We start from the raw sequence: 22,090 nt of genomic DNA, 5'->3' as shown, positions 1-22,090 counted from the left end.
GGTTTATTATTTGAATAGCTCACCTTTCATCTGTGTTCCAGGCTACAAAGGCCAGGCTGGATGGGGCTTTGAACAACCTGATCTAAGTGGGAGGTGTCCCTGCCCATGGCAGGGCGGTTGGAAGGGTGGTTGGAACTAGGTGATATTTAAGGTCCCTTCCAACCCTAACAATTCTATGATTCTATCATTAAAGCAAGTAGAAGGAAAGATATGAAGTAGTTACTAACCTCATCCAAAGATTTAGTAATCTTCAGCACACATCCATCACAAATCAGCCTCCAAGCAAGATGGGCAGTATTCCGAGAATCATCCAACCCTTCAAAAGTACGGTTATATTAATGTCTTCTTTTTAAACTACTACTGGGGCTAGTTCTTATTAGAGGAAAAATGTAATTTATGTAAGCCTTACATAAATGACAGGGATTCACAGAACGCTGACACATAGTTACCTAGTTTGAAAAAGAGAAGCAAAGTACAAAATTCCAAAAAATTCCCTGTGCTGAAACATCTGAAGGACCAATCCATAGAGCTGAATATATATCCGCAATTTTTAAAATCCTCGCTCTGTTTTATTACTCATGTAAAAAAAAAATAATCATACTGTGCTGGTATTCTTTTAGACTAATATGCTGTCCAGAGCTATCAGGTAAAATCAAGTTTCTTTATCCTGCCTCTGCCTCTTTTCTTTTGCATCTTAGCAATTAGAAATTGCACCCTAGCAATATTGAACATGCATTCGATAGCAGTAGGAGAGATTTCAGAAATAAACACATGGGGTTAGAAATAACAAACTCTGATCTTTGAAGCATCTAGCCTTTCTTGTTTTGATGTTTTTGTTGCACAGAACATTGCATAACCTGAAAACAGTAGTTACTATTTAGAGTAGTACTATTTAGACAAGCTTTAGTTTAGCTAACTAAAGCTAAATAGTAGCTATTTAGCTTTATCAAATGTGTGTGTGTATATATATATATATATATATATATATATATGTATTAAAATGAGGATGATCATATCATACTTACCAGAATGTTCCCGTCCTGCAAAAGCTATCCCCAAATCCTGCAAAGCACCACTTAGCCCTTTAGGCTTCCTATTGTAGAAGGCCTAAGGAAAAAAAACACAGGTGCTTAACATAAAACATTTCAAAACCTCTTCATAATGAAGTGAAAACCATTTCAGAAATATCACCTTATGAATAATAAATCTCACAAGGCAATTGCACAAGTCAGGTATCTTCATTTACAGTCAGGATAAATAAGCCTAAGACCGTAGGTGACTTACCCTGTAACAAATTAGAATGGAAAGAACCATGAATCCCTTCTCTCAGACTTAAACTAATCCATTCTGTCTTAGCTCTGGAGTCATTCGTTTGCACTTTATGGCTTACATCGATAAAGGCCTTAACAGCACGGCATTGAAGAATACAACTATAAAGAATACCTTGAGGTGTTCAAACTGTTGCATATTGCAAAGGCATGGGCATTAATATATTTGTCATAGGTATAAATTCTTTTTAAATAAGAAGTAAGTAAGTATTGCTACACACTCCCAGTATTCATTTGATCACAAGAAAGGGGGAATATTCACACTGTTTGTCTTTAGAGACCTAATTCTGCTACCTAGGTACAGAGCCTGAGCTCCAAGTGTCAGGACAGGTAGACTCCTGGATCGCCCTTTGAAAGTTTCCTTGACTACACAGAGGAAGGTACACTCAGGTGCTGCGAGCCCCCAAATTAGAATTCTGTTGCAGTGTAGACTGTGTAATAAAATATACATTCATTTTTTCAGTATCCTATTCATGCTATTCAGAATATACTTTCTGGTCCAAGTGCAGTTCACAAGCTAGACCTTTAAGTACCTCTAAGCAGATGATGATGACTATTTTCTACACAGCAACGTGAGGCAGCAGTAAGAGCACACAAAAGTAGGGAGGTTAGGAAGCAAGCAGAGGAAAAGATGTCAGGAAAGGAAGAGCAGCTCAAAAAATTGTCCTAGGATTATCATTGATGTATCTAACAATACCACCAGGTTTTCCTAGCATTAAGATTTCTATTAAAATGCACACAGTTCTAGGGCATGCAATTTGTTATTGCGTGATAACAACATGGAAAGAAAACAAACGGGTTACTCTAGTCACTGGAACATACAATATTGGCTTGTAACCTCAGATACAGTTTGCCTTTAAGATGGTAATACGGGTATAAATGTTTCACAGTCTATTGATCTTCTCACCCTGTATGTTGCTTTGAGATCAATCCAGGAATTTAAAATGTCAGGTTTTCGCAGCTGCTTCCTTTTACACTCATAGTGCAAACACACACCCAGGTCCCAGTCTGCACAGGAAAACACAAATAATCCATCACTAAAGAACTGGCCTAAAATCTACATAAACATGGCTTAAAATTCTACATAAAGGGACATTGACTAGTAGCACCCTGTACTACTGGGTAGGAAGCATAGGCTAACAGGCTTCATTAACACAGGCTAACGAAGTCTTTGTACATGAAAAGCACTAGCGTTGCTGCAATGGGACATCAGGGTAAGTGAATACCTATTGTTAGTAAAGAATGACTTCATGATGGGTAAAGAGCTCAAAGACCTTATTAAATCATTTTAGACACATTAAGAATGCTGATGCAGTTCACTATATGTAAAGCAGGAAAATGTAACCGTGTCAGATCATGGAGACAAAGATGTAATGAACACAACAGGATTCAGTGGATTTCATATATTCAGTCACATCTTTAATACCTAAAAACAGGATTGACTCCCTAGAAGCGAAGATGCAATCCCACTAGCACCACCAAATGTTCATTTTTTGTGTGCATTATTCCAGAGAAAAAGCAAACAGAAGTTTTATTTACCTGTCCAAGTCACAAAGGTGCATGGTTTTGCCTCTGAAGTAGAATGACTTGGAATATCTGAACCGAATATAATTTTCTTCTCCTTTTGTATCTTTTGAATCCATTTCAAAAACTGTGATAAACAAATATTTAGAGGGACCCCTTCATCAACCTGATTCTTTATGAAATAGAACGAGAAGTATGTATGTGTTAGTATGCGCTGAAATTAATTTGAGATTTGTTTTTCTTTAGGTCTTTAAAGGCATATTTAAAAAAAATAGTGAATGGCAGTTATAATGGTGCAAAATAATACTAAATAGCAATTATACCTGTGTTATGCCAGTTAGTTCTGTACAAAATTGAGAGAGAATAGGATGCTCTTGGGGCTGGACATATGTGTGGAATTCACATTCAATCTCTCCTGTTGAAGTGTTTAACAGGACTGCTGGAAATTCAACTGTGACAAAAACAAAAGGAGAAAAACAAACAAACAAACCAACCCCAAAGCATGAAGCCGGAAATGTTAAAGCTGTTCACAGAAATTATTCCATTTGCTTTAAACTGATGTTGAAATGTCAGGAAGTGGAAGGAACACAGCGTAATAAGGAGGACATAGAACTTCTTATTGGAGCGGGGCAAGAGGAGGTCACGGAGGTGATCCGAGGGCTGGAGCCCCTCTGCTGTGGGACAGGCTGAGAGAGCTGAACCCTGAACAACCCATTCAGCCTGGAGAAGAGAAGGCTCCGGGGAGACCTTAGAGCCCCTTCCAGTCCCTAAAGGGGCTCCAGGAGAGATGGGGAGGGACTCGAGCAATAGGACAACAGGTAACGGTTTTAAACTGAAAGAGGGGAGATTTAGGTTAGATATTAAGGAGAAATTTTTCACTAAGGGTGGTGAGGCACTGGCACAGGTTGCCCAGGGAAATTGTTGAGGCCCCATCCCTGGAGGTGTCCAAGGCCAGGCTTGACGGGGCGTTGAGCAGCCTGGTCTAGCCGGAGGTGTCCCTGCCCAGGGCAGGGGGGTGGAACGGGATGGTCTTTGAGGTCCCTTCCAACCCGAACCCAACCCGAGCCATTCTGTGATGATGAAGACACAACGTCCAAAGCTGCCGCCCGTAAGCGCCAGGTCCCGGCCGCCCCCTGCTCCCGGCAACGCCCGGCCGGGCCGCTGCTGCCCGGTGCCCCCCCGCCCGCAGCACTCACCGATCTCGGGGCGGCGCGGCCCCGCCTCCCGCCAGCAGGTCGCCTCGAAGTCGAGGACGATGAGGTACCCGAACTGCTGCCCGGCCGCCGCCGCCCGCCCGCCGCTCCGCGCCCGCCCGCTGCTCCGCGCCAGGCCCAGCCGCCTGCCGACCGCAGCGGCGCCACCTCAGCACCCGCTGTGCTGAGGGGGCCGCCCTCCCCCGGCCCCGCCGCCGGTACCACCGGCTCCCCCCCAGGGCCTCGCCCGCCCGGACACCACCCCCCCTCCCCGGTCCCCGCAGGGGCCTCAAGGGGAGGGATCCCCCGCTCCGTCCCGCACCTGGCCAGGCGCTTGGTGGCCATGTCCACCCTCAGCCGCGGGCGGGAGGGTAGCGACTGGCCCGGAGTGGCACCGCCGCCATTTCAAACCTCCCGCCGGTGGCTGCCGCCCCGCCCCCGTCCACGCTCTCGGCGGATCGGCTGCTCTGGCCTTGCCCGCAGGCAGGCGCGGCTAGCCGCGTGTCGAGGCGTCGTGCTCACCGGCGGCCTGAGAGTACCGTGTGGCCGAGGTGGGACCGGCCGCGGGGCACCGGGGGAGGAGGAGGAGGAGGAGGAGGAGGAGGGGACGGCCGGTGATCGGTCCCACGGCGTCAGGGCTGCGGGCGAACCCCCCCTCCCAGTGCTGCCCAGGGAGCCTGAGCCGTTGTGCAGGTGCTGGGGCCTGGCACGAAGGGGCCGCCAGCGCGCTGTGAGGAGCCGGCAGCCCGCTGTGAGGGGCTGCGGCGGCATCGCCCGGCGGCTCTTTGATCCGGGCCATGGTAAAGGCCGTCTGCGTGAACGGGCTCAAAAGGCCCGCCGAGGGCGCGGGGGAACGGCAGGCGGCTCGGAAGAGGAGGAAGGCGGCCGGCGGCGGCCGGGAGCCGGGCCCTGAGGTGAGGAGCGGAGCGCGGCCGGCGCTGTGAGGGGAGCGCTGCGGGCCCGCGGCGGCTCTCCCGCGCGGAGCCCTTTGTAGGTTATCGCATCACGCGTTGGGATGCTGGAAGCTCCGCAAAAACGTGTTTTACTGGCGGTCTGCTCGTTTCGCTAGCCGGAGGGTTAGCTAAAGATAATACCTACAGATAATGGCTTAGTCTCTGCTCCCAGAAACGTGGACATTGACTCATTTGGAGTGTTATGCGTTTACATTTAGGGAATTTTAAACTCTTAACGTAAATGCACTCTCCAGTATCGTTTTTCCCTAAAGAAAATCGATCTTGAAAGGAGCACGTGTGTGCTGAGCGCGTTCACGCCTGCAGGGTGCCCGTCAGCCCCAGGTCTGAGCCTCACGGCAGGGCCCGACTCACCCCGTTACGCCGTGCTCCCCGCACGGGACGAGGGCTAAGCGTGCTCTTGTCGGGATTATTTGCACCTGATCACAGACTGACGTTCCTGTGCTTGGCAGGTAGCCTTGGCTTGGTGAAACGAAACTTCTGCTGTTTGGTTGGGATTTTCTTTTTTTTTTTTTTTTTTTTTTTTGCAGATGTCTAATTAGGCTGCCTTGAAAACAACGGTGTCATTACTTATACGTCTAATTTAGCATGAGAGATGAGGGACTAGCTATTGCGCCACCCTGTGTTATTATTACTAGATGATTCTTAACCACTTGGACCTCAAAGGTTGTCACCTCTGTTTAGCTTTCTTACCTAATGACAAATGGGTGTAGAAGTGCACCCACTCAGTCCCTTGTCAGGCTCTGTCAAAATTAATGAGCACAAGGCTTGTTAGCGTGGTGGGGAAAACGCAACTTCTGGTAGCTGTTTCATCAAATCATAGAACAGTTTGGGTTGGAAGGGACCTTTAAAGGTCATCTAGTCCAACTCCCCAGTAATAAGCAGGGACATCCTGTTTATCTTTTGGGATTTGATATTCTGTAGTGTTCTGTGGTCTTTTTTCTTTGCCCCTGTATGCTGTGATGTCTTTTCATCACATAAAAAGAGTATCTTGAAAATTTTTACAGATCAAAGGAGCCCCAACAGGCCATATGGTCAGTGGTGGTCCCCAAAATCATGCGTTTACTTGCTAATTAGCTTTTAGGAGAATTTGTACATTTAGGCTTAAAGAACTATTGTGTTGAACCATGTGGTACAGTCTCCATCTCATCTCTTCCTGCAGTTTCCTTGGATGAAACACTTTTTTTCCTGTGGGGGTCAGCAAACCCATCTGCCAAAACAGATCACATAATGTAAATGAAGTAAATGGGTTACAGCAAAACCTTACATGAAGTGGCAAATATAAATGCCCAAAGCTCTACAGCACCAAGTGGGTGAATTATTTGAGAGAGCAGAACACTGTGTTTGCAAATCAAATAACTTTGTCTCCTTACTACATACATCTGCTTACATTAATCTTTATTAAATAAATCGTTGAAGTTTTGTACCTGGGTTACTGAAATATTGATAGTAAATGTAATATTAAACTGTGATCTGAAAGGAAACTTTTGCCTGCAATAACTGGAAGAGTTATTTTAAATGTAGTTGATTGTATCCAAATAGTATATAGTTTCCTCTTACTGTATAATTCACTTAATTTTCCATGATCTTGTGTGATTACATAAAACCTGTCTTTACTAATGTTTCCCTTTTTACAGGAAAAGTCATCTTGCTTGTCAGCAGCTTTATTTGGCGAGGACTGCGAGATCAGCCGTGACCAGCTGTATGAGTTGTTAAAGTTTGCAGCTTTGGGAAAATGCCACAGTGCAGCACAGCCCAGGTAAAATACATTCATATTCGGGAATCAGCCCTGTCTGGTGTCTTCACGGCTTGTGAAAACTTACTTAAAGGCATATTGTCCACGTTGGTTGTGGAATCCGTTCAACGCAGTTACCATAATGACAGCCTGTATTATGTAGATACAGTTGTTGTTAGACTTGGCCAGAGACCAGAATTCCTCTCCTGACAAAGATTCCACCATTTCATAGTTTTGTTTCATGCAGTTATCAAAAACTAAACAATTTTGTGGAACAGAAGAAGCCTCACACACTGAGAAACAAAATACCGTGTTAAAAATAGTAACGCAACACAAAAAATATTAACAGGCTTCACGTCAGATGTAATTGAAGCAGAGTTTCAGAGAAACAGTTGCCTTTTTCAGGGCAACTTCTCAGCAATGGAAGGGAAGGGCTCGGACAGCCAAAATATGGTGAAACGTAATGAATCTTGCAATAAAACTCAAGGCAAAATGATGCCACTCTAGATTTTTAATAGTGGATAGAAAATAATTTTGATGCATTAATTCCCTAGACTGCATCACTACAGCTGAAGTTACTTGTGTATCCACATTCTGATGCATATAAATGAGGTATAAATGTCTTGAAATGGTACTGCAGCAGAATTTTACTATAACACATTCTTTCTCTGTCTCCCATATTATGTTGCTTCCAGGAATATGTGGCTGTTTGAGATAAGCTATAAAGCCTCTTCTCATTGAAGTCATTTGGCACTTTGCCATTCACTGACTTAAAAAGCTGGGCTGGTTCCAAGTTTGTTTTTAAGAGTGCTTGATAGTTGTTTTGCTTTGATTTTTGATTTTTTGATTATTTTTTTTAAACTGCAGCTGGTGCCGTATTTATCGCCAAAGCCACCTGGCTGGGGTTGTCGTTATTGTTCTACCTGAAATGAGCCAACTCCATTTCTACCAATTCTATTTGCAGTTCAGACACCTCAGAAAAGTGTTCCGGCATGTAAGTCCCCTAACTGTATTGCTGTCTTCTAAAGTTCTTCCAGTCCTGAAACCATGTCCTAAGGATTAATCGCTGCAGTGAAATTATTGCCTTTTCTAATAGGAAGTGGACAACTTTGACTCACAAAGCAAGCTAATGAGAGGATCTATTTGTAGCCTTTGTCAGCTCAGAACAAAGGCTAAGGCTTTGATATTAGAAACAGGTTTTCAAGACACGTCTTTGAAGCCTTACAGGTGAAACATGTATTGATGTTTCAGTCCTCTGACTATTACGCTTCCCGCATCTTCCGGATGTCAGTGAGATTAAAAATATCTCAATTAATTTGGAATTTACTCTGAGTGAGTGAGGAGACTCTCAATAGTTATGCTATTCCTACTGGTTGAAAAATCTCACTTTTATTATTTGCACTTTATGTCAAGTTTCTCCCATTTCACAAAAAGATTATTAGAAGAATTATTTTATTTTTCTGAGTTACAAGCAATATTTTTGAAGGAAGAAAGAAGCACTTCAATTCAGACTCCTAGAGAATTCTCCCTGAACTGCAGCAAATGCAAATTACAACTTAACTGGAAAGTCTTTAGTTTCTATCAAAGAAAGTCTTAAGATTTGCCTTCTTGATTGTACCGGGCAAGGCAAATCTGTCCCATTGTACAAAGAATCCTATATTATCTGTCATTAAAACAGGTTTGGTTTGTGTTGGGGTTTTATTCTTCCTTGGGAAAACACCAGACGTATTTCCATTACTTTGTTATCCATCCTTCTCTAAATTTGGCTGGTTTAGGAATCAAGAACATCTAATTTGCTTGATATTTCTGCTTCTGCTTCAAAGCCTGTAACACATTTCTTTATTTCAGAGGTTCACATTAACACCTTCTGCCAACTTCCTAGCCAGCCTGTACGGAGAAGGAGCAAACCCGAAACCTCAAAACACTGCACAAGGTATCTTGCTTGGTTCTGCATCATTTCTTTCAACCACAGTGATTCACTTTCAACAGTAATTTATGACTTTGCATCCTGTGCGATGCCGGCATGGTGCTATGATGAACTTGTTTACAAAGGAAAACATACAATGGCTTAAAGCATGAGACTAGTTATCCTAACTAGTTCAGTAACTCTCTGTTGGTCACAAGTAAATGCAAAAAGCAGAGATAAAGTTTTAAACATGTTTAATCCAAAATTCTGATTTGTTACCCATTTTTTGATTATTCTAAGATGTATCTAATAAAAGATACGGAAACATAAATTAGATTTGAGATGAGTTGTTACTCATTTCTTTGGGTATGTTGACAACAGATTTCCTATTTTTATACTCTCTATAAAAGTGATTGTAATCCAACAGGCTTGTACAAAACCTGCAGGAGACTGCAACTTCACTGAAATTGTTAGAATTGTAACAAAGAACCTTGAATTCAAGTCCTAAATGGGAGAATGAATAGCTGTTACATTCAGTGTATTGACAAAGCCCTCTAGCATTGTGACTGTAAACCTACTGCACAGTCACAGATCTGAGATGTCAGGTGTATTTTCTTTTAAGTGTAATCTGCAGAGAATCACCTACAGGATAGCTGAACTTCATACAGCTGTGGATTCTGGTGTCAGTTCAGTGGTTGCTTCCTTGTGAGCCACACTTTTCTCCTGATAACACTTACAGGAAAGAATTCCAAAGGTAGAAAAGAAAAGAGAACTTCTTTTACAGCTTACATGAAGTAACAGATGATTACGTTGTCAGGCTTATGAGGCAAGTTTGTTCTCTCTATTTCTGAAAGGAAAGCGAGACTCACTTGCTTCTGAATCAGCCAGCGGTGTCAGTAGCTGAACTGGGAGTAAGATTCAAGTATCCTGAATATTAAGCATATTATATATATAGTATATACACTATATACATTATATATAGTGTTGTGTATATGTAATTATGTATATATAATTTATATGGTGTGTGTATATATACATACAATAAATGAGATATAAACTGGAGATATAGATATAAACTGGCAATAGACAGATATGTCTGTCTGTCTCTCCAGTTTATTGTTCTAGGTAGTGTTTTCCTTTGAAATGGTGTAGCCTCTTAGCTTACATACTACTGCAGAAAACTGACTGCAAGTAGGGAGTGCTATCTGAGCTTGACAAATGCTTCTTTATTTTACAGGTTTGACTTCCACTAGTTCTAAAAGCTCAGACTTGAAATGTGATCCCATCTTTCAGAAATATGGAGGAAAAAAACGTGGTCTTACAAGCTATATTCTAACTTCAGAAGAGCTGAACAAATATGACTATCCCATAAAAGGTCAGTTTTTGAAGACATTTATTTGGTTGTTTTGGTTTTGGTTTGGTTTTTTTTAAAAAATTTTCACAGTTAGTGATATGTTTGGTCACATAAGATATATGATGAGTTTTAGAGGAAAGAGGTCTGTTATTCATGGATATCTTTTCATTCTAGGCTCCACTAGATGGAAAGGCTATGTATGTACAGGGTGTGATAAGCAGAGGACGGACAGCAGCCCCCTCTTTGGTCTGGATTGTGAAATGGTAAAAATGAATGTGTGGCCTTATAAAATATAGTTGAGCAACCAGACTCCTACCAGCTATTCCAAAGTGAGCCAAGCACCCTGTGTATTTGCTAAACCACTTATGATAGATATTAATATCTGCTGCTAGTCCCTTCACTGATGGTACCAGTGTTAAATGCAGCCATGGGAAGGACTGAGGAAGTGCTTCTGGCGACAAGACAGAAATGTTACCGTGAGCAGTGCAGCAGAGAGCTCAGTTCTGTGCTGGCTGTCAGAGCAGCAGCTGGATCTGGCAGGCCCATCAGCGGTGCTGCAGTACCCCCTGAGACTGCTGTGGAATTCCTCCTCCCGGCCCTCCCCAAGGGTTGGGAAAGATACTTCCGCATCACACATCTTTCCTTTAGCCATCACAGTTCTCGTAGCATGCTGTGGTGAAGATTCCTCATTTAGTGCAGTTTTGACCTTGCAGAGATGCCTATTTGGCATCAGCATTGAGTAACTAATGATACACCCTGGGCTCTGCTTTTAAATTGTGCATCCTCTCTGGTGAAGATGTTCTCAGTGACAGCTCTGCAGTGCAGCGCACAGACCGATTTTGTGAAATCAGCACTTCTTTACAATGGTTTTGTTTGTGTTGTGCTTACCTCTGTGTTTGCTGTGCTTATGCTGGGCATTTAACAATTAAAATGAAGCATGCTACAGTATAAAACAACTAGCTATGAGTGGTAGATCTCCAAGTTGAGTAACTCCTTAGTAGTGATGCTGGCTGCAGCCAAATCAGATGTTAGCTAAGGTTTTTGAGTGGCAGCATCATGCTGATTCAGCATCTGCCTCTGCTTCTTCCTGACAGTGCCTGACTGCAAAAGGGAATGAAGTCACTTATGTCTCTTTGGTGGATGCACGGGGTCAGTGCCTCTTGAATGAACTCGTCAAACCTCAAAGCGAAGTAGTGAACTACCGTACCAGGTGACTTGCACATAAGTTTCTTACTCCTCGTCTTTAAGAGCTGCGACCCTTTCAAACCAAGCCTGTTACACAGGACCTTTCAGAAGGCTGTGGTTTGCACAGATGCTACTGCGTTTCTCTCGGTGTTCGGAATACAGTTCTTGCTATGTGATTAGAATAACCAACGTTATATATATACTTTCTGCTACCTAGTGGCCGTGTGGCTACCAGGCGGAAGCATTACCATTCTGCAGCGTTCTAGGAAAAGTTCTGTTACAAATTAACGATACACAGCCTAAGTACTGCTGCCTATAAAATAAGATGGAGGGTAAGAGTACAAGATTGCAGTCTGTGTCTCTGCTCCATAGCTAAGTTTGCTCATCTGTAAAAAATGAACAGAGCAGCTCATCAGCTTGTACACACCTCTGGGGCTGGGCTCAGTATTATAACAAGAGCAGGCAAAACTCAAGCCTTGTTTTCTCCAAAACTTTGCCCGACTTTGTCCAGGAGGTGACATGCCAATCCCCTCAGGTTACTTGGAAGCATCTCCTTCCACGATCAGTCTTGCAGTATTTCCTTACCTGTGCTATCTGATGCTAAGAACTGCCTCACTTAAGAATAGGTTATACTTGAGAGAGAGAAAATTTTGAAACAGAGGTGGTAGCACTGATAGCAGTTTATTATACCTGCAGTATATCCTCTTATGTGGAACAGAAAGCAGTAAATAGCATTCTGTCATGAGTTCATATTTTACATGCTCTGCTTGTAATACTCGCCAGTAGGCACTGTTGCTAGCGTGTTGCTTTTACCTCATCCAACTTTTGTTTTGAAGCTTCTCAGGAATCACAGAGGAAATGCTTCTTCCAGTGAAAACCAGCCTGTCAGATATCCAAACCAGACTAAAAAAAATACTTCCCCGTGATGCAGTATTGGTGGGTCATTCTCTAAATAATGATCTTCAGGCTTTGGAAGTGAGTATGCTTTTAAGAGTATTTTTCCCAACCCTGTGATACTGATTTCAGACCTGAAAACTCTAAACAATTGCTCTTTTTATTGCTGAACACTTGTTAATTGCTTTTTATTATGAGTAGCCTTATGTCTGTAAGGATTTAAAAGAGAAAGACTCTCCTTACATCTATAAAACTTGCAAGGGGTTGTTCAGAACCCAAAAGCAAGGGAGGAGTCTGTCCACACATAGATACAGGTGCAACAGCAGCTTTACCTCTGCTTCAGCCAGATGCTTCTGATTGATAGCTGTCACGGGAAGAACTGAAGTCCTTCCTATATTTAATTTAACCAGCCTAAAATACTTGAATCATAATTCATCTTTCTAACCCAATCTAGATCTTCCCAATAGAGTGTTAGAAAGGAGAGCTGTGTTTGTTTCATTGTTCCCATCTGCTCTCTTGTTGTGGCCCAGTTATCTACCAGTGAGAAACTGGCAACTGAAATGAAAAGGCAGAGGCGCAGATAACAATGGAGCTACTGCCCAATTCTGTATCACTGCTGTTCTTAAATTAAACTGGTGATGTTTTCTCCCCTCCAGATGATCCACCCCAGTGTTATCGATACTTCATTGCTTTTTGCCAGAACAGGAAATCGAAGATTTAAGCTAAAATTTCTAGCCAGAGCTGTTTTAGGGTAAGATTATTACCATATTGTTGTGGTAAATATTAGAAACTCTGACGGTGGGGCATAGGGTCTTGCTCTTCCACTAGTAGCATCAGAATTTTTTTTTTTTTCACTAAAATTCAAAAGAAAGGAGGAGGCTGTGCAAATAGACACGGTGAAGAAGAATTTACTGTTGGTTTGAAACATCAGGCAGCGTGATGGCTTGTCTTTGAGCAAGCAGGGATGCTGTGACCCAAGCAGGTTTGGGTCCTCGCAACACTAGCTTTTCTGCAGGTCTGTAGCCGTATCAGTGTACTGAATTGTAGAGCAACAAAGACACTCTGGCTCATGCTAATGAGATCTGTTTTAGTTAGCAAGAGAGAAAGGTTAATGTATGAAAGTGTGCTTTACTGACTTAAATGATATTCCTCGGTGTACTACCTACCACTGGGTAGTATGTCTTAGCAATATAGTTCTCACCGTTCACATAGTGACTGTTAATACTCTGCAGCGCCAGACTTCACTGAGTTGGAGGCTGCCTCACTGTCTATGTGCAAATTGTGAGTTGGGTCATTGGTCGAGGAAGAAGTAAAATTAAAAATAGTCACGCATGAGAGTACCAAGTATTAGCACTGCATCTGTCAAACCTGGTAAACAGTGTTTTGCTCAACATTGCGAAAACATGTCTTGCGGTAACTTTTGGGAATATTTCACAAGAATGCTGCAGCACAGAACCAAAATCCTTTTTGGAGAGAGGAAAGCTATTTTGCCCAGAAAGGACCCATTTTAGAAAAGACAGGATGTTGGTCAGTGTGGAAAAACAGATAACCTGCCTGTACGCCTAATTTTGATGCCCTAGGAAGGAGATTCAATGTGAAGAAATGGTTGGGCATGATCCTGCAGAAGATGCTAGAACTGCTTTGGAATTGGCTCAATTCTTTATTGAGCAAGGACCAGCAAAGGTAGCTATATCTAATTAAGATTTCTGTCCTTAATCGCAGAGCATACAAGTTGTTGTGCTTATGAAGGAAAAAAAACATCCCTGCCCATCCTCTTGTTGGTTTAAAAGAGAAAATGGAGTTGTGATAGAGGCCTCAATTTTGACAGCTTGTTACTTTCAGCATATATCCAGGTATCTTAATAACGCGAGCATTACCAGTGTTTCGGTACTTAAATGCTGACATGAATCAGCATATCTTGAAGAGGGGCACTGGGTAAAGAAGGACTGAGACACTTCCAGCCTACAGGAATGCCTGTCATTTTTCTAGATGAAAGAAGTGAGAGACCTTGTATGTTGTGGTAGTGATTCAGCTGGTTTTATGAATCTCTTGCTTGTGTTGTTGATTTCTGAGAGAAGTTCTTTGGAGATGATTGCTGCTTGATGCTGTGAGCGCTGCATGCTTGACAATGACAACAGAAAATAATAAGGCAAGAAATTAATGCCTGTGTTTCTTCACTACTGTGGAGTGTGCCTAGGTGACTCATAGAGAAAGCATGTGCTTTTTGGTTAGCTACAATTATGTGAGATCAAAGCCAACTACTAATCTTCTTCCTTCCCCAAGGTAGCAGAACTAAACTTGGAGATGCTTCTGAAAGCTGAAAACCTGGCTGAGGTCTCAAAGAAAAAAGATGCGTTACAGCCACAAGGATGTAGGGTCCAGCAACAGTTGAATGAGCCTCCACATTTATCCAAACCATGGTAATAAGATTCTCAAATTTGCATGGTTTTCCTTCAGTTTAATAATAAAATCAAAGTAGTACATTATGTTTTTCAGAAGGCATCAGGATCTTCAGAGAGAATCAAATAATTGTAGCATAGCATTGAAAATTTTCAGAAGTTGCATCTTAAATTTCACAAAGCGTTTTCTAGGCTGCTTTTGATGTTGAGGTCAAGAATGTTCTTTCACATTTCTTTAATGAACTGTATAATTTTGCTCTGACAAACACTTGAAAGCTTTTAATTCACCATATTGATAAATACTGTGATTCACAGCTTTCTTCTCTCTGCTAGTTTTTTAGAATGCTTGCAGGTGACTGGCCAAAAACCCCTCCTTTTGGGCAGACAGGAACTAGACTCTTCTGGCCTGTGTCAGAGTAACCTGAGCACTTCAAACAAACAGGTGAATGGACTTAGAGTGGGTTTGTCTAACCAAGCATCAAAGTAGTTCAGAGTTCTTGTTCTGGGGGTGGGTAGATGAGTCCTGTTTTAAAAAAGCTGCCTGACAATACTGTTAGTAATAGTGTTAATACCAGGTTAGCTAAATCCATTTTAACATTTCGGAAATAAGCTTTGATCCTCTACATCCTCTTATGACTCACTAAAGAAGAATTTCTGCCTGAGGACTTCCTTGGACAATAATGAAAATTAAAGTTGGGAATTAAGTCCAATAGCTTTGTTTCTGATCCTTTGCAGTACAATTGTTTTGTACATCTTAGGGCTCTTACACTCTTTTCCCTCCAGATTCTTCAGAAAGCCTTAGAAGATGTTCCCCTGTCCACATTCAGTATCATTCAGTTCAGTTTGGGTCCAGAAAATATTTCCTCTCGCCTTCTTGCTGAACTTTGTGAAAAGGTACTATTTTTTTGAGAATAGTCTTCATTGCTGAGCTTGGAAAGAGACATTAGTTATCTGGAGGCACCAAGTTCCTTTGCTTTGTGACGTTCCTTCTCTGATCTGTGTTCCTACAGGTGGGAAGCAAGCTGACGGACATGCTCACAATTTACGCTGGTCCATTTGAAGAAAACTTTCGCCTGAAGTCTGTGAAAAAGAAGTTTGGGAAGTGTGGACCAATCCAGTGTCTTACAGTGGTAACTGAAACGTACCAGGTGAGGCGCACTCAAAGCACTAAGCTTGCTGACAGACATGGAAGGCCCGAATAATCTCTTGGAAAGATATAGATTAGAACCACTGAAATTCCAGTTACTCGGTGTGGGTTTTTTTCTGGTGGTTTAGTCACGAACTGCAACAATTCGGGGTATCTAAAAGCTGCTACACACAATGACAAGAATAAACACAGCTCACGTGGCTTAACTGTGCTGTTCAAGCTAGAGGACTTTGAGCACTGGAGAAGCTGAGATGCTTTTTGTCCCTTTTGAGAGAACTGATATGCTAAGGCCTTTAATGACAAAAAGGTTGTTACTCATTGATGAGGTAACTGAAGGTTGTTTTTAACTGCTACGGTATATAGAGTGTTACGTATATTACCCCCAAACGTTTTTATATTTTATTTTTAAAAGAAAACATAACTTTATTGACAGCTGACTTTTAAAAAGGGGAGGGCTAATGTGTGTTATTGATAAGTCTGAAGTATCTTATCGTTCTGTTTCAAGCCCTATGTCTGTATCCAATACGAAGTGCTGGAAGCTGCCCAGCTTGCTGTGGAAAGCCTAAATGGAGCTGAGGTAGCAGGATCCTGCATTAAGGTAAACAATGCAAACAGCAAAAGCCCGAGTGCCGCTGAGCGTAGGAACAGCAGCCACTATGTCTCTTTTAACATCTGCTCAAGCGTAGCGTCTGGGCAAATGCTGGCTGGTTGGGCTGTTACCATCTCCCTGTCCCTGGACAATTTAGAGCCACTGGCTGAAAAGAAATAGTTATAGCCCTCTTTTTTTTCCATTGTGCCTGTTGGCAGAAGGCGTTAGAAAGCATTCAGACTTCCAACTGCAGCTTTAAAAGGAAGAGCCAAGTAACAGGGTGTTAAAACGCCATATACAAAGTATGGGGTTCTTAGTTTTATAGTGCTTCTGCATTACAAACATGATCTCTCTTCCTTTTTCATGACTAATTAAGTTAGCCTTCATTAGTTGTATTTTTTTCAAGGGAGGGAAAATAGCTTGTCAACTTCTAGTAATGGGAGAAAATAATTTAAAATAGAGGCTCAGAACACAGAGCTGCTTGTGCTGACGTGCCGTGTTTGTTCCTGCTGAATCCACCCCAGGTCCAGAGGCCTGTCACTGCAGCAATGCTGGACTGTGATGTTTTGATAAAGGAATTAGAACTGGATGTAGAAAACGAAGGTGTGATTTATGTGGCGGGTCTAAAGCAGTCAGTAACAGAGAAGGACTTGCAAGAAGAATTTAGCCAGTTGAAAGACCTGGAAATGCTGTTCCTGCCAAAGGATCTCCAGAGTGCAAAGCACAGGAACTGCTGTTTCCTCAGTAAGTAGCTTCACGTACGCCTGCTTATTTCCTTCACATAAGCTCATTCAGCAGCCTTTCGGACTTTGCACAGACACAGCAAGAGCTACTGAAACTCACGTATGCTCTAAGTGATGGTATTTAAAATACTTCAGTGAAAGCATACATTGTTTGGAGGCGTAGTTTACAGCTAAATATTTAAAAGCAAAAAAACTTGCTTAAATAAGAAAAAAAGATCATCTTTACTTAGAAAAGTTCCAGGATAGTTCATTAGCTCCAGTACCTCAGCGTGAGGGCTGGCTACTGTGCAGCTTCACACAGACAAGTAATCACCTCTACAAAGGTGAGGAGAACAACTAGATGAGTGCTGTTGCAGTTCACTGGCATTTCTATAGTCTGATGTTTACCTTTAGCAAGCTTGCAGCAGTGGTTTCAGTTTCTCGTCTCCCTCCTGCTCCACACCTTTAGCTCTGCCCTACAGATGCCAAGGAACAGGGCAGCAACATCCCTGCCAAAGCACGGTCTCCTTTTTGTGTTTCAGAATTCCAGAAATCGCAGAGTGCTGTGGATGCCCTTGAAGTTATAAATGGCTGGACATTGAAGGGCAGCAAACTAAGAAGTAGGCATGCTCTTGCTTCAGGTCACCTCTGGAGATGGATTTGGCAAATGAATCACAGCAATGGGAAGCAAAGAGGAAACATCTTTTATAAGAAAATGCAGCAACTGCCTGACTCTGTGAGTGTAAGACTATGCTGATGTTTGTTGCAGTTAGTGAAGAGGTTACTGCCCTGGGAACCAGGAGTGATGACTTTGTGACTTAGGCGCAGAGCTGCTTGTAACCGAAGGGTCTCCTTGTGCTGGAGCAGAGAGGCTGCCGAGGATCAGTTCCCACAAGGCAGTTTGGAGAGGTGTTATCACATGAGCCAATGTGATGGTTGCAGGGTACTGTATAACCTTAAAACCAGCGCAGCTGGCAGGGCAGTGAGTGATGCTCCACAGGAACTGAAGCCTACCACCCTCTGTCGGAGGGCATGTACAGGTGTAGCAAGTTGTTTGGGAGTCGGAGAGGTGACTGTTGTGTGGGTGTGCAGGAAAGAATAGCTCTAGTTGCAGCTCTCATTTTTCCTGGAGGAAGCTGCAGTGCCATTTGAGTAGGGCGTGTGGTTGTTGCTGCTGGAGGAGCCCCTGCGCTGCCAACTGCCCGCCAGTAACAGAAGCACTGCTGGCCTCACCTGTTCGATCCCTGACACTGCCCGAGGGTCAGTCTCACCACATGAGCGTGAGGTGTGATTGCTACAGCTCTGCGGATGAGTTGGGGATTCTAATGCTTATATTCTGTTATGCAGGAGCAGGATCTAAAGAAAAAGGTGAAGAAGTTAGACAACCATATCCAAAAGCTTTATAGAAGTCTGCAGAATAACACCTTGTGCGTTGTCCTCTTTCCTGGAGTGAACAGGTAACTTGCCACCTATTTTGCAAAGACCCAAGGAAACTACATAGCCAAATATTTTTATCTTAATCTATTAAAAAATAAAACGCTGCACAAGGAAGTGAAAGCCTGAGAGAAGACCTGAAGAAGCTGTTGTACTCATTCAGTCTGACTTTCATGTTAGGCCAATAAAACCTGAACAGTAAGTTCTGCCCATAAGCCATGCCTGATCCAGAAGCAGCACAAGTGCTGAAACCACTTACGTAGCTGATGGTCCAGATTAGCAAGGCTGAAGCACACAGTCTTGATTAATTATACAGGTCTTCTCAGTTCATCTGTCTTCCTCTGGGTGAAAGTTTCAGCCTTATTGACAGCAAGGTAAGGTTTATGAGCTCATGAGAGAATCAAGCAGAGTTTCCACAGCAGCCAGTTTTGTTAAGTGGTTTTGGTGTGGTTTTTGTTTGGTTGGGTTTTTTTTAAAACCACCTAATGCTGCAGCCAAGGCACCGTCTACCAGCTGTTGTCTTGTGGTACCCTGAGGTACGTGCTTCAGTCTTAGCTGATCAAGGAGGTGGTTCATGCCCTCATTCTTATGTGAGGGACACAACTGGGGAAAAAGAACACTTTCACCAAGTCCGTAAGCTTTCATAGGAAGGGGCAAGTCTGAGAGTTGCGTTGGGCTTCAGCCCTACTATCAGGGATGCTTCCAGAGGAGTGGGCTTCCCGCATTTCCGACCCTGCAGCCTGAAGTGCCACAGTCATTCACGGCTCAGTTATTAACCAGAAAGGTTAAATCTTTCCCAGGAAAGGCCCTAGGTACTGAGTGCATACTTAGTTCAGCATTCCTCTTTCTGGTCTCTCACTGTGTCACTGGTCAGACAGTCAAATAAAGGTCACATCTACCCTCGCTTTTCTTCAGTTTCCCTTCGACAGCAGGGGTACCGTTCCTTGCAGGGACAGAAGACGTGCCCTGAAATAGAAGCAGGGAGACAGAGCTGCTCAGCCTGGCTGCCCAGCTTCTCCTCTCCTACTTGAAAGGCTTCCTGAGAAGGCTCATGATGCTGTATTATGCGCTGCACCAAACAGTGGCCCTAGAAGGAAGACGCATCCCAAGCCAGGAGTATATTTAGGCATAATGCCTAAATGACAAACCGTTTCAGCAAGGTTGCATGCCGAGGGCTGCTCTTGTATGATTTGCTCTAATTGTTCAGTTTTTAATAACTGGTTTTTAAAAAATATTTTTTTAATAGTTTGATCATTAAGCCGTTTTCCCCCTACACCAAGAAATAATAGCACACAAAATGAGACAGCAGCAATTCCTGCCTTATTAGAGAAGTGCTGGTTTCACGTTGCTGTGTATAAATGGTCTCTCGCACAAGGTCGGTATCAAATACTGCCTCAGTTTAACTCGGCCATGGAGGAGGCCTGGACGGAGGGCTGACCTCTGCGGGCAGTTTAGTAGTGCACGTGGGCCTTTCATCACCTGCTGCTGCCTTCTGGGCTACAGCTGAGTCAGTTTTTACATTTCTCAGCAATCATTTGCCTCATCTCTACAGCACTGTCACCTCAGCCGCTTTGCACACCAGCCTGTCCGCCCGACGGGGAAGGTTTGAGGCCAGGGTGGCTGTGGAGTTAGAGTCCACACTCTGTGTCTTTTGTAGCAGATTTGCTGGTCTCAGCTGGTCCAAATTCGCTTTTCAAGGGCCATCTCAAACCAGCTTCATGTGGCACAAGGTTGCCTGTTGTGTGGCATCACAGAGGGGTATGAAACCCACCAGCAGACCAGGTGGAGTCAGGAGTTCACATCCACAAAGAGCCTGTAGATGCCCACAGAGCCTGGGCTCGTGTTCCTCTCAGGCTGTGGGGTGCGTTGGAAAGGAGCTCCATCCCAGGCTTGGAAGAGGTTCCTTGCCAAGTGAGGTTCCTGTATTACTGATCATCCAGAGGAGGCATCTTGATTAAAAAGAATGCCAAAAAAATGATGGGTGGGGGAAAAAAAAATAATAAAAAAATGCAGGTTTTTTTCCAATTTGCTGACCCTGAGGGCTGCAGGGGTCTCACTACTAGAGCAGCAAGTCTGTGTGCATCAAGGGCACCCTGACCAGAAATAACACTCCTCTTGTTTGTGTTGCAGCACGTATGGATCACAATCTGGCCTTGGTCTGATGGGAATAAAAGGTGACAGAGGGAGGAGTGCTTGTTAACTGCCAAGTTTTTAAGCAAAGTCTTTTGTTAAGATATTTTTAATTACTTTAAATATTGATGTCTTTGTAAAGATCTCTTGCCATAAGAACAATAGGCTTTCACTCTGTATCTTTTACAAAGCCTAAAAATAAAAGCTATTCAAAACATCTTAAAGCACAAAACCTTTTCCATTAACCCTTCTTGTTGTGGCAGTTTTCCTCGGCAGTGGGTGAACTGGGCAAGTGCTGAGGCAGAGCCAGGCGCAAACCGGGGTGGGGCGGGGGGTGTTGGTGCGACAGCCCGTCAGTATTGGCCCGCAAGATGTACCTCAGCCAGTCGGGGACTGCCGGCGACTGACGTACCAGCTGGGCTGTCTTCACTGAAACCTGTCGGGCCCTCAGACCAGCAAGCCAAGTTAATGTAGAACCTGCAGCAGCTGCTCAGTGGTTAACGGCCTTCTCAGGAATTGTGTGGATTTCTGGAAATGTGCTGTGCCAGCTCTGCAGCAGAGTCGCTGCCTCCTTTCCGGGAAAGCACCGTACTTAGTCCATGGAAAGGAGGAATTGGTGATTCATACTTCTTGGACAATCTTCACTTTCTCCTCCCTCCCTGACCACCCCCCACACCCCTCACACACAAAAAAAAGGAGGAAAAAAAAGAAGTCCCAGTGCGGCTGTGGGAGGGGCAAGGGCCATTTTAAGGCAAGGACATGTCTGTGCGAACGTCACACATCACTGACAGCAGGGCGCTGGAGGCGCAGAGCTGCAGTAAGGCTCTGCTCTACCAGCAGCGGGTGCAACCCCACAGCTTCAGACCTGTGCTTTGCAGCCATTGCCATCTAAAATAAAGGCTGCTTGACCACCTCCTGTAAAAAAAAAAAAAAAATAAAAGGAAATGCTTGTTAAGGTTTGAATGTGAGATGGAGGATTTCTTTATATGAATTAGAATGAGCTGTTGAAAGTTGAAATAGTTATTATTCCAGCAATTATTAAATACAGCTGATAGAATATTTACACCCTCCTACTTTCCAACCTCAAGTTCACTGTGTCGGGCTCCTGAGCAAAGAGCAGCTTCTGGAGTAGAATTTGGGAGCTGCTGCGTGGAGGAGCCGGCAAAAAGAAAGGCAAGGGAAAGAAAGGCAAACACGGCACTGGCCCAGAGGCAGCAGCACTGAGCAGGCAGTGGATGCTCACATCTGTCTTTCATACCTAAATTTTAAGCCTCGAAAACTCCTGAAATGACATGTATTATTAAGCAAGATGAATGCAGCCAAATTGGTTTTTTTTCTTCTAAAAAGAAGCAATGAGCCCAGCATCCTTTGGCTGTAGCTCTCCCAAACTGGGAGAAGCATCGACGTCGGTGCTACTACAACGTGTGAAAGAAGGGAGTGGGTCCCCTGGCCCAGCACTGCCCGTCCCCAGCCCCACAGCGACCGGGGTCGGGCAGCTCAGCGGAAGGGGGGGAACGGCAGGGCCGCAGCACTCATCCCTCTGCAAGAACGTGCTCCTCTTAAGACTGTTCCCATCCAG

General features: G+C 43.7%; 2 protein-coding genes across 7 annotated transcripts in view; one reads left to right on the top strand and one right to left on the bottom strand.

Annotated features, from left to right (window-relative positions):
* The window catches only part of ERI2 (ERI1 exoribonuclease family member 2), a 6,455-nt gene extending 1,968 nt beyond the window's left edge, over positions 1-4,487 (bottom strand). The window contains exons 1-7 of the mRNA XM_074596905.1: positions 4,368-4,487; positions 4,049-4,191; positions 3,176-3,303; positions 2,868-3,024; positions 2,236-2,336; positions 1,026-1,107; positions 228-316 (exon numbers count right to left, since the gene is read on the bottom strand). Coding sequence (XP_074453006.1) covers positions 228-316; positions 1,026-1,107; positions 2,236-2,336; positions 2,868-3,024; positions 3,176-3,303; positions 4,049-4,191; positions 4,368-4,390 — 723 coding nt within the window. The 5' untranslated portion in view covers positions 4,391-4,487. The remainder of the gene's footprint in view (positions 1-227; positions 317-1,025; positions 1,108-2,235; positions 2,337-2,867; positions 3,025-3,175; positions 3,304-4,048; positions 4,192-4,367) is intronic.
* REXO5 (RNA exonuclease 5) overlaps positions 1-22,090 on the top strand; it is a 23,250-nt gene extending 1,160 nt beyond the window's left edge. Inside the window, exons 2-20 of one of the 6 annotated variants that reach the window (XM_074596904.1) lie at positions 3,277-3,670; positions 6,654-6,775; positions 7,619-7,745; positions 8,600-8,684; positions 9,895-10,032; positions 10,186-10,274; positions 11,106-11,221; positions 12,033-12,171; positions 12,747-12,841; positions 13,671-13,773; positions 14,374-14,510; positions 14,805-14,931; positions 15,273-15,383; positions 15,500-15,637; positions 16,142-16,234; positions 16,750-16,969; positions 17,490-17,683; positions 18,295-18,404; positions 20,512-22,090. In XM_074596904.1, coding sequence (XP_074453005.1) covers positions 7,680-7,745; positions 8,600-8,684; positions 9,895-10,032; positions 10,186-10,274; positions 11,106-11,221; positions 12,033-12,171; positions 12,747-12,841; positions 13,671-13,773; positions 14,374-14,510; positions 14,805-14,931; positions 15,273-15,383; positions 15,500-15,637; positions 16,142-16,234; positions 16,750-16,969; positions 17,490-17,683; positions 18,295-18,404; positions 20,512-20,581 — 2,031 coding nt within the window. In that variant the 5' untranslated portion in view covers positions 3,277-3,670; positions 6,654-6,775; positions 7,619-7,679 and the 3' untranslated portion in view covers positions 20,582-22,090. Of the gene's footprint in view, positions 1-3,276; positions 3,671-4,539; positions 4,960-6,107; positions 6,326-6,653; positions 6,776-7,618; positions 7,746-8,599; positions 8,685-9,894; positions 10,033-10,185; positions 10,275-11,105; positions 11,222-12,032; positions 12,172-12,746; positions 12,842-13,670; positions 13,774-14,373; positions 14,511-14,804; positions 14,932-15,272; positions 15,384-15,499; positions 15,638-16,141; positions 16,235-16,749; positions 16,970-17,489; positions 17,684-18,294; positions 18,405-20,511 lie in introns of those variants that run through there. The other 5 variants (XM_074596898.1, XM_074596897.1, XM_074596899.1 and 2 more) reach the window with 5 other exon arrangements.

This window comes from Larus michahellis, chromosome 8 (genome assembly GCF_964199755.1).
Source record: "Larus michahellis chromosome 8, bLarMic1.1, whole genome shotgun sequence".
In the NCBI taxonomy this organism is placed as follows: Eukaryota; Metazoa; Chordata; class Aves; order Charadriiformes; family Laridae; genus Larus; species Larus michahellis.
The sequence above is the reverse complement of the archived record's forward strand: the minus strand, read 5'-3'. Positions and strand labels throughout refer to the sequence as shown.